Source organism: Penicillium hordei, assembly GCF_028827395.1.
Source record: "Penicillium hordei strain IBT 12815 chromosome Unknown utg000001l_segment0_segment0, whole genome shotgun sequence".
Classification (NCBI taxonomy): domain Eukaryota; kingdom Fungi; phylum Ascomycota; class Eurotiomycetes; order Eurotiales; family Aspergillaceae; genus Penicillium; species Penicillium hordei.
Genome location: NW_026623142.1, coordinates 255,324 through 267,149, shown reverse-complemented (window position 1 = coordinate 267,149; position 11,826 = coordinate 255,324). Strand labels below are relative to the sequence as shown.

The window sequence follows — 11,826 nt, the reverse complement described above, 5'->3', positions numbered from 1 at the left end:
CAGCCCTCGAATCTGCGTCCAGCATTAGTTTCAGCATGTCTCGTAGGTAAGGGAGCAGCAACTCAGAGAAGCAACATTGAAATTGTGAACGCCATAAAGCCTCTCGCCCCTCTCTGCCCCGCAGGAACCTTTCCGCTTCTATTTTTTTCTGTCCCCTCTCCAGCCTACGACATACGAAACAAAGTAAAAGAAAAATCTAGAGGCCACCTGCCGTGATGAAACGGCCAATGGGAAACCAACCTGTGGGCAGACGTGTGGATCGATCTTCAACTCTGGATGCGCTGACTTGGAATAAATACCCACCATCCACGGTCGAGTCGTCTCCTAGCTCCTCAGCTGGGACGGACACTCCTCTTCCATGCAGCCCGGTGAAAGTTGGTTTCCTAAACGGTGATGATTCCAACCGAAAGCGCAGCTGGATCGTATATAAAAATCCCTCGGTCCCAATTTGAGTAGATACTTGCAGGGGGTCTGATCCTGGACAAGGTTCGAGATCGATTTCTTCGAATTCTGATTGCTCTGCGGATATTCCACCTGACGTCATGGACTAACTGTGAGATATTTTTTGTCGGCTATCGTGGAACACGATATAAAACATAAGCGACGCACGGCAAAAGGTAATGCGAGCTATGTAAATAAGTGCCTGGGCAGGCGTCGGCGCCACATCGTAAAATCCAACATAAATAGGTTGTTCACATCTTGATTTTTGCGGGTAAGTTTCAATGCCCCACTGCAAGGCACGCAAGCTCAAAGTGGCACCAACACCGAATCATCCTTCTAAACGTGGGGGGTCTAATCATTCAAGGGTTCTGGTTTGCTGGTTTGCGCGATTTAATCCGAGGTTGCTGACCTCATCTCGGAACGGATAGGGCTTAGGTCAGCAATATAATTGACACGTGGTCATCACGTGAAACGCACTTGAAACGCACGGGGTCCGAATTTTGATACATCACGTGCTGGGCACAATCTGCCGATGTTGTAGGCGGTACTGTCTATTACCTATATAACCTCCTGAGGCCTAGACTATGCAACTATATTGGTACCTGTTGCCTTATGTAATAAAGTGGTAATTGACTAATTAACTAACTATAATGTATGTGTGTGTAACAATCGAAGTGTCATTGAGTGTATCTCACTAGAGAGTGACATGTGGTTTATCCGGAGTAACAGTTTCTCCGTTATCTTCGGGTGATCCTAGCGCTGTCAGGCAAAGTCAGACAACGTCAGGCAGCTTCTGGAAGGCGGTGGAACCCAGTAGTGACGACATGGACCTAATGGCAGCTTCGGGCACCCCACGCGTCTGAAGTATATGAACTTGCATCATCGTGCTTCAAGTTGTACATTCATCAAGTTTACTAGCTCAATTACTTTCTACTCTTACACCACCACTGCGATCCGATCTCTCGAAACACCAGCGTATACAACTATTGATATCCCCCCACTTACCCGTTCAAGATGAACGGCGTCCAGTTCACAGATCGGGCCAACAAGGCCTTGCTGGACTCCAGCGGCCTCTGCGAGCAATATGCGCACTCCCAGATCATGCCTCTTCACTTGGCAGTCGCGCTGCTCAATCCCTCCCCAGACGAGTCTGAAGATCAACAGACTCCTTCTGGTGCCCACTCCTCCCACGATTCCTCAACCGCCCCTCTCTTCCGCCAGGTTGTCGACCGAGCTCACGGTGACTCTCAGCTCCTCGACCGATCGCTCATGAAACTACTAGTCCGCCTACCGAGTCAAGATCCCCCTCCAGAAAACCCTAGCGTTTCTCCCCAACTCTCCAAAGTCATTCGATCAGCCACCGATTTGTCGAAAACCCAAAAGGATAGCTTCGTTGCAGTTGATCATCTCATCCAGTCTGTCTGCCAAGATTCACAGGTTCAGCGTGCTCTGGGCGATGCCAATATCCCCAACCTCAAGTTGATCGACACTGCTATCCAGCAAATCCGTGGTACAAAGCGGGTCGACTCCAAAACCGCCGATGCGGAAGGAGAGAATGAGAACCTGAAGAAGTTCACCATTGATATGACTTCCTTGGCTCGGGAGGGTAAGATCGATCCGGTCATTGGTCGAGAGGAGGAAATCCGTCGCGTCATTCGCATTCTCAGTCGACGTACAAAGAACAACCCCGTGCTTATCGGTGAGCCCGGTGTGGGTAAGACCACCATTGTCGAAGGTCTCGCTCGCCGTATTGTCAATGCCGATATTCCTGCCAATCTGGCTCAGTGCCGTCTTCTCTCTCTTGATGTTGGTTCTCTCGTTGCGGGCAGCAAATACCGAGGTGAATTCGAAGAACGTATGAAGGGTGTTCTCAAGGAGATTGAAGACTCCAAGGATACTATCGTTCTCTTCGTGGATGAGATTCACCTGCTTATGGGCGCTGGATCTAGCGGCGAAGGCGGTATGGACGCTGCTAACCTTCTGAAGCCCATGCTGGCTCGTGGCCAGCTGCATTGTATTGGTGCCACGACCCTCTCTGAATACCGCAAGTATATTGAGAAGGATCAGGCCTTCGAGCGACGATTCCAGCAGGTCCTTGTCAAGGAACCTACAGTCCCAGAGACCATCTCTATTCTTCGTGGTCTGAAGGAGAAATACGAAGCTCACCACGGTGTTAATATTCTCGACGGAGCTATCGTCACTGCCGCCACTCTCGCGTCCCGCTACCTGACAGCTCGTCGACTCCCCGATTCTGCGGTCGATTTGATTGATGAGGCTGCAGCTGCAGTCCGAGTCACTCGCGAGTCCGAGCCAGAAGCTCTCGACACACTGGAAAGAAAGGCCCGCCAGCTTCAGATCGAAATCCACGCCCTATCGCGTGAGCAGGACGACGCATCCAAGGCTCGTCTTGAGGCTGCCAAACAGGAAGCTGCCAATGTTGGCGAGGAGCTCCGGCCTATGCGCGAGAAGTACGAAAGTGAAAAGCAACGCAGCCGCGAAGTACAGGATGCCAAGATCAAGCTTGACTCTCTCAAGGTCAAGCGTGACGAAGCTGAACGTTCAGGCGACACTCAGACAGCTGCTGATCTCGAATACTATGCCATCCCAGAGACCAAAACCCTCATCGAGCGTCTCGAGGCTGACCGGGCCAGGGCCGATGCTGAACGTCGCGCTCAATCCGGCGATGCTGGTGAAGCACTCCTTGCCGATGCAGTTGGTCCCGACCAGATCAATGAAATCGTTGGGCGGTGGACCGGTATCCCTGTCACGAGACTCAAAACCACCGAAAAGGACAAGCTGCTCAACATGGAGAAGTACCTTGGCAAAGTTGTTGTCGGTCAGAAGGAAGCCGTCGTCTCGGTCTCCAACGCCATTCGCTTGCAGCGCTCAGGTCTCAGTAACCCTAACTCGCCCCCCAGCTTCTTGTTCTGTGGTCCCTCCGGTACCGGTAAGACACTGCTCACAAAAGCGCTTGCCGAATTCCTATTCGATGATCCAAAGGCAATGATCCGGTTCGACATGTCCGAATATCAAGAGCGCCACTCGCTCAGCCGTATGATCGGTGCACCCCCCGGATACGTTGGCCATGACGCCGGTGGCCAACTTACTGAAAGCCTTCGCCGTCGCCCATTCTCCATCTTGCTCTTTGACGAGGTTGAGAAGGCCGCAAAGGAAGTTCTCACTGTACTCTTGCAGCTCATGGATGATGGCCGTATCACCGACGGCCAGGGCCGTATTGTCGACGCAAGGAACTGTATTGTTGTCATGACCTCTAATCTGGGTGCTCAATATCTCGCCCGCCCCACTACCAAGGACGGTCGCATCGACCCCCAGACCCGCGAGTTGGTCATGGAAGCACTGCGCAACTACTTCCTGCCCGAATTCCTCAACCGTATCTCCAGCACCGTCATCTTCAACCGTCTCACCAGGCGCGAGATCCGCAAGATCGTGGACCTCCGTCTCTCCGAGGTCCAGAAGCGGCTCGATAGCAACGAGCGCAATGTCACTATCCAGTGCACAGATGAAGTCAAGGACTACCTCGGCGCAGCAGGCTACTCCCCAGCCTACGGTGCTCGTCCACTGGGTCGACTCATCGAGCGCGAGGTCCTCAACCGCCTCGCTGTGCTCATTTTGCGCGGAAGCATCAAGGATGGCGAGATTGCCCAAGTCGTCATGCGCGAAGGTCGCATTGACGTCCTGCCTAACCACGAGATTGGTGAGAGCAGTGATGATAGCGATGATGATATGATGGACGAGGTTGATTTCGACGATGAGATGAATGATGATCCCGTCTCCCCTGATCTGTACGATGATTAAACAGATCCGGTTTTCTTAAGATTTCCTATTCTTCCAAAATGCGATACATAAAACGGTTTGAACATACTCAGCAATGATGAAATGATACACGGCTCTTTTTTAATGGTTTTGTTTTTTTGGATTCGCTTTATTACGTTCGCACGGCGTTAGCACTCTTCGCATTCTCTTTTCATGTACTTATATAGTCTTCGCTGGGTGGATCGCCTTTGATTCGAAGGCTTATCAGTCTCAGCAACGGTCATGTTAATATAAGTTTATTTATTCCGAAATCCACACATAGAATACCTCCAGGCGTATTGTAGATCAAAATAATCATGAAGTCCATGCCACCATCGTCGTTGGGTGAATTCTGAATGAGTAAGTTAAACTAATTCTAAACCACATGTACATAGCGAAAGGGAAAAAAAAGCTTGCTAGATACTAGCACTTGGATAAACAGACCTCGAGAGACTCTGTGTTAGATACTTCCTATAACACAACTATATATGATATGCATGAACATAAATCAACTATCTACCCCATTGAACATTTGTTATATATACATAGAGAAGTCTCTTGCACAAAGGATGTTTTTTTTTTATCGCCCTAAAGAAAGACACCTAAAAATACATGAAGGGGTTGACTATTCTTGTATATATATATTGTGGGCTTCAATATTTGCAACTTTTGCTCTACCGCTGAGATAGGGGTGCAATTTATGAGTATTGAATTGAGAATTATTCTAGAATATATGAATAGATGATGATAATATACAAATTATACCCTGTAGGGCCTCCAGGTCTCGCTTTTCGGGTTATATAATTTCTTTCCTCTCATATTCTATCACGATAAAGGTACAACCCCCGGCCATACCTTAAGATAATCCACCAATGGCACGACTCCGCACATTTGAGAGTCAGACTCGGGCTGAGTTGAGTGGCTCTAAAGTCCGCCTATCGAACGATTTAATTGTTGGTGTGATATACAAGTCTCCCGCGGCGGGTATTCTTAGCGGGTGATAAAACGTCTTCTTGCCTATGCCCAAACGATCTCTGGATACCTATGTTGTATATCTAAGAAGACATAGGCATACCATGTCCCCGCTACAGCAGGCTACAAAGCAAGGAAACATGGAGCTTGTGGATTTGTTCCTCGAAGCAGGAGTAAATGTGAATAAAGAACCAGTATCACACAGCGTGCCGACAGCATTGCAATTTGCCGCAATTCAGGGCTATATTGGAATTGCCCGCAGACTCTTTGGTGCCGGTGCTAACGTCCAACAACCCCCCTCCAGGGCTGAGCAATATGGAAGAACGGCGCTCGAGGCCCCTGCTGACCATGGCCGACTGGATATGGTACAGCTCTAAAATGAAGGGGTGATGACTGGCGAGAATGACCGGATTGAGTATATCAGGGCCATCATGCCGTGCCTAATTTTCTCAAGTCATTCTCTAATTGGACTGTTGACTCTGTGTGTTACGAAGAGCAAAATGTTTTATTGGGAGGAGAGTGGTATGTTGGATGAGATGAAGAAGAAACTGCGGAGCTAGACAAAGTGTCAAGATGAGAAAACCGAAAAAGGAAGGGATATGTTCATAGAGATTTTTGTTGTTAAGGAATAGACTTGGCTCGAAGAGTACGTTATATACAGTTTGTATGGAGTACCGAATTACGAAGTTGTGAAGGCCTCAGTTCATAGACTATATTGATCTTTTTGTTAGCACCAAAAGTCGAGAAAGACAAAAATAAGGAAGATTATAGATACTAAGGGAGATTGCGCGTAGTCAAATATGTAATCGCCTAGCTATCCTCATTGATATAAAAAGCAATCTTTATTAACTCGTGAGAAGCGACATGATCTGTTACCAGCCGATGATGCTGCATGAGACCCAAAAAATTCGAGTCATCTTAACTCTTATCATCCGCCGCAACCCGAGAATTGGAAAAAATACAACCCTATCTAGCTGAATGACATGCCCACTACCGTGGTAAGTGGTATATTACAACTCAAGGACCATGCAGTTTCTTTGCAGCAGAGGAAAGAGGGTCCGCAGGGCTGCGCGTCTGTGCGGTCCAGATCCAGATCCAGATCCATCTATGCCATCCAAACTCCAAACTTTAAATAAATCCTGTCTTGAAACTTCAATAGTATGATGTAGGTGCCGAGTACCCCGGGAGTGTTGCGTAAAAGTGAGCTTATGTTTGGGATTGGCCAGGGGTGGGAATTAAGATTCTATAGTTTGAGCTATGCAAGTTGCTTGTGATAGATGTTGACCAGCATCGAAGGAATGTAGATGTCTTCCACAATATGAAAGAACCTTTTTTTTGACGTCTTTCCTTAACACAGAAGATTGCTTAGCCATTCTTCAGGGTTAAACATTTATGCCCATGTATTCTTAGCTTGTAACTAGCCTGAAGTGATGCAACCTGCAACCTCTTACAGGGGTATATCCCTGTACCTGCACGGAACTGCCGAACAGGGTTCTCGAATATTTTATACTAGCAGCAGCGAATCAAACACCGTTCCCAGCGATTACCCATGCATCTCCCTCATGGCGACCGGCGTACCTACGAGATGTAGCTAGAGTGAAGGCAAATAGTCTTACAATTTGCCCCATATGTGGTGTAGCGTTACATCGAAAATTCTTTGCCTGTCCTGCATATGTATGACATATAACAAACTATAAATATATGTACACTATTGTACGGAGTACCCGATACCTGAACACTGAATGATCGGTCAAAACTCCTGTTCGGGTGAGTATTCCATAGCCACCTAGACTAGCCTAAGCAAATGCCTAAGCGAGAGGATTGGGGGCCAAAATATCCGGAGTGCGCGAGCACCGTCGCAACTGAAGAGCGAGGTCTTTCGGAGTTGACGGTGGGGTAAACGGGGTCATTCCGGCCGAAAACAGAGAAGGGACAGAAGATAATTAAAAAAACTAGCAAAAAGAAAACGAAAACGATATTACCCCCTCCTTATCGAAAAATAGAACTTGTCGGTGTTATGTACATGTGTTCGGTCTAGGGGATCCACTTAGGAAGTATGGAGTACTGAATATGTTGTATTATCCTTACTCTGCACATAGTCATGTAATTAATACCGAGCCCGTTACGCTAATTTTTTAGGTGAATCCTTCAGCTCATATCGGAATGAAACACCGAAGATTATCCGTGCAAGTTACTAGAATAGGGACACAGAGTAGGCGATCGTCTTTTCACTCAAAAATGAGACCAAATACACGTGGTTGGGCTTCCAAGCGAGATCTAGAAGAATAAGACGATGTAGTTTATAACGAGGTATAATATATGGAAGTTGGAGACCGTGCTGGAACGCTGGGTCGCTGAAACTCAGTTGAAACTCAGATTGAACTTACGTGGCTGGATGCCAAGGTCTTCTCAATGCAACAACTTGAAATTTTATATTAAAACATCCTTCTAATAAGACCTCCCTACATAGGTATCCATTACAATTTCTAGGCAATATATATTAAAATACACCGCGTAAACGAATGTGAGAATTCTGCGAGATATGACCGACAACAATTGATAATCACTTCCATTTCCCCTTATCAACCTCACATATCTCTCTCCACGCAGATCCCGCGATAATCCGAGGAATGTTTGAGTACCGACCCCAAGTCATCCAGAGATAGCTTGAGCTTGTCCATGGTACCAGCACGAAATGCCAGCAAGTATCCATGGATACAGAGCTGGCCTATTGACGGCTTGGACCAGCTTTTCCCAAGGTTGATCCGCCGATCGACTGGTTGTGGAGGGGCAACCTTGTGGGTGAACCACTGTTCAGTTGATACGAAGGTTTGTCCTATTTTGGGGTAGTCACCGCTATATGATACACAAATTGTAGCCGTTGGTGCCCAATATTATTATGCTGTTATGTTGTATAGTCTAAACAGAGTACGGAGTAGATGATTCTAATATGATGTGTCGAGTATGGAGATATATGTAAAACAACTCTAACTTCGACAGGATTACGCATAATAATTACCGGCATGAACGATCCCTGTACATTCACAATGTCCCACATAAGCAGGCCAGTAACGCCACAGAATATCTACATAGCCCAGCCACTAAGCCCTGGCTAACTAGTTATCTGAACCGAGGATAGAGTGATTAATATCGACGTGATTTTCTGGAATGCCTCCATTGCGCCCGAGCCATGTTTTCCGGTTCGCCCAACCTCTCCATGGAGAGGTCAAAGAACTTAACTCAAATTCGGCTGTTCAATGCCCTAGGCCAATCCCTTCCCAGCTTAGAGCGTGGCCATCCAATGCCGATAGGATCGGCACATCTTGATGCAAGGTGCCGGGAGATCAGCGTTTTGCGATGGCATATTTTCCAAGGTTTGATCTGTCTTTGAGCGGTTAATCCACTTGCCGTGGGGTTTGGGTATACATACATACGGTAGTTGGGAGCAGAGTCCAATTTTGGTAGGATGCTCTGTGGAAATGATGGTGGAGATTGTAGTTAGCGGCATACGCAATTCAAGCCATAGTGGTATATGCAATTCATGGATTTGGACTTTTAGTAGGTATGTTCCAAGGATAAACTCTATATCTAAAAAACAGGTCTTTCAAATATGTCATGAAACAAAAAAGAAACAGTAGGGTGTAGAAGTAAACATGTACAGACAAAATAAAATCGCAATAATACAGGACCGGGTATCAAGCCGCCCTCAGGGACTTCATGGATTCGTAAAAAAGAGACAAGAGACTTTTCTCGGTGTATAGGAGTCGATTAGACATCCTCCCGGGCGCGCGTAATACGCGAAGAATTCGCATCATAATCCTCCGGCCGCGAGTCATGCTGCACTGTAACGGTAATATCCTGACGAATGCGCAAGGCGCGGGCTGAACCATCATCACTGCTCGCATCGCGCTCTTCGCCGATACTGACATCGGATGCCGTCGCCTTTGTCGGGGTAATCGTAGTAGTACCCTCGAATTCTTGCATGCCGAAATCTCCCGAGCGCGCATGGCTGGGTGGGCCATAGGGAGGCATATTGGAGCCACCCTTGCTGGTCCAGGGCCCGGACTTGTAGCGATCGGTGCCACGCTTGGAGCCTCCGGTCCAGCTCTTGAGGGCGGGGAAAACGTCGCGGAGCAGGGACCAGACTAGCGGTAGATTGGTGACTAGGATGGCGACAGTTGCTTCCCGGAAGTACCAGTTCATGTAGACGTAGGAAATTAGATAGGGAACGAGACAGTACACCTTGTTCAGGACGGCGGCGACGATGACGAAGATTCCCATGCCGAAGAGGACAGTTAGGATCACCTTTTGCTTAAGCGGGACGCGGACTTGGACTAGCATCGGGATGGCGATGAGGAGCATGAAGATGTCGGCTGAGATTGAGATGCAGCCTTGGATGATTTCGTAATATTGGTAAGAGAAACATTGGTATTCTGGCGTTGGGACGACGGCCCAGTAGTGTGATAATGGGCGACAAAGTAGGAAGAGCGACAATTCGGTTGCGACAAATCCTAGTGCAACATATATTGCGATATAGTTGATCCAGCGTTTCTGCTTCAATCCTTCACTGTTGGTTGTTAGCGAAAAGAACAAGCTCCAAATCGAGATTCGACATACGTGATACGCGCATAGATCACCAGCATGCATGCTTTCAAAGCCCAGACGCAAAGAATAAAGGAATGTTCCGACACAAAGACCCATTTGCTACCGCGCACTCGTTCAGCGATGATTTCATCCGTCAAGTGTAGCTTATCCTCTTCGGTCATGAGATTTGACCCGCCACCGGAAGCGACTTCATTTAATGAGACACATAGTATCGTATACCAAAATACTGCGAAGAGCATAAGATAGTCATCGATCTGGAGATTGCGAACGCCTAAACGTCGAACACGAGCAACCCTGTCAAAGATCTCTTATTAGTGCTTGTACTTCTGGATATCCAATTAATACTTACCATCGCAAGATGGCACCTAGTACGCCTATGGAATATAGAGCCCATGTTTCACGGGCGAATTCCACCGCGAAGTGACCTCCTAAGCCAGACATTGCCCCTGGCCTGCTCGAATTCAGGTTAACAGGATCCAAGGGAAGAAACGAGAGTAAAGTGGCGCACTCACATTTTAATAGATTAGCCGGGGTATAAGGTACTATGTATAGGGTTCCTAGCCTCGATCCTGCATATGCCGATGACCGTACGACAGGGGTGTGATTCGAAGTGTGTTAGAACCTTCGATGTATGGTAGGTATGGTAAAGGATGCAGAGGATAAAAACGCCAATCATTCAAAGATAGAATACAGAGAATCGCCATTGGACAGTGGATACTTCTTGATGGCGAGTGTTTCCTTGGATGAGATTAGTTCGGGAAATTGATTTCATTATTGCATTCTGATTTGTGAACGGCCAATTTGGTCATCGGTCCACTTTACCTGGACTTACTCTGGAATTTCCTCTAATCCTGTGTTTACGGTTTAGCTGCCCTGGAGCCTTTTAGCCCTTTCAATTTACTAGATTTACTAAATTTAATGGAATTTTACTATCCTTATGCAGTACTGAGATCCATAACGAATCTATCTAACGAACCTAATTGTTATCTACCTGCTTGACTAGGCAAGAGGACAGATGAACACATCTGTAAGTTGCTACACCCAATCACCAAGGCAAACCGTCACCTAAGCGAAGATAGACATGGCTCTTTCTATCTGGGGGAAATGGCCCACAGTGGAGGAGCTGAGAGGATGATCACCCAATTTTCCAAGGGTTTGTCAATGAATATTTGGGTAACTTGATATTGGAGAAATCCCGAAGTATCAACATTTTCTTGCTTTCGGACATAGCGGCACCCAAGTTTGTGCTCGGTAGAGTTCACTCAAAACAGGTCGAGAGGACGAAGACCTGCCAGATCGGGGAATTGAGATATTCTGAGTTTGCCACTAGCTATAAGTGTAAAAGGTGGGCCCAACCACATCCATGGATGAGACATTGATTGGTCCGAGCCTTTTCCCTTTGAGGGATTTTGGGAAAGTGCCCAGGTGGGACCGGAACGGATCCTTACTCGGAACGGAGGTCTCCTTAATCTTGTGGGACCAGAGCCAAGTTCTAACATATGATGTACAGAGTTACAGATTGGCATGAACTGGAAAAAGGGACCCTGTAACTGTGATCAAAATATTAGAAGGAACTTGATATTGTAAGGTTCAAAGCTTCGGAATATTCGGAAAAGTATTCCATGTCTCATAATTTACTCTACGCTAAATTTTAGCTTGAAGGTTTGAAGACGATTAATTTCTTCGCTGCCGACATGGGTATTCCGAACTCCGTACATACTCCGTACAATGCACTATCCAAATTAATTTATTCTTTTATACTCCTTAATTAGTCATTCAATTTATAGCATTCAATTAATCTAGAGGCGAAATATCAACTAGACCACGTTGTCTAATCACTGTGCCCACTAGATCTGAGGCTAAAGTGCGAGTCACCTTGTCAGCACTATCCACATTCAGCTACTCGATACTTCCGAACGTTCTGGCTCAAGGCCAAGAGCTCCGGACTCTTGCCTCAGACGGTTTCGAACTTTCTAATTGATTTACTCTCGATAG

At 47.1% G+C, this 11,826-nt stretch overlaps 3 protein-coding genes across 3 annotated transcripts; 2 read left to right on the top strand and 1 right to left on the bottom strand.

Annotated features, from left to right (window-relative positions):
* Positions 1 to 1,455: 1,455 nt before the first annotated feature.
* On the top strand, positions 1,456 to 4,257 carry N7537_000097 (ATP-dependent Clp protease ATP-binding subunit; the record flags this gene model as incomplete). The annotated part of the gene is made up of 1 exon (XM_056891155.1): positions 1,456 to 4,257. One exon carries the CDS (start codon positions 1,456 to 1,458, stop codon positions 4,255 to 4,257), a length of 2,802 nt encoding a protein of 933 aa, XP_056756150.1.
* A 1,073-nt stretch (positions 4,258 to 5,330) lies between these two features.
* On the top strand, positions 5,331 to 5,603 carry N7537_000096 (ankyrin repeat domain-containing protein; the record flags this gene model as incomplete). Its single annotated transcript, XM_056891154.1, has 1 exon — positions 5,331 to 5,603. One exon carries the CDS (start codon positions 5,331 to 5,333, stop codon positions 5,601 to 5,603), a length of 273 nt encoding a protein of 90 aa, XP_056756149.1.
* Positions 5,604 to 8,994: 3,391 nt separating this feature from the next.
* Positions 8,995 to 10,272, bottom strand: N7537_000095 (uncharacterized protein; the record flags this gene model as incomplete). The annotated part of the gene is made up of 3 exons (XM_056891153.1): positions 8,995 to 9,793; positions 9,844 to 10,125; positions 10,181 to 10,272. 3 exons carry the CDS (start codon positions 10,270 to 10,272, stop codon positions 8,995 to 8,997), a joined length of 1,173 nt encoding a protein of 390 aa, XP_056756148.1.
* Positions 10,273 to 11,826: the final 1,554 nt, after the last annotated feature.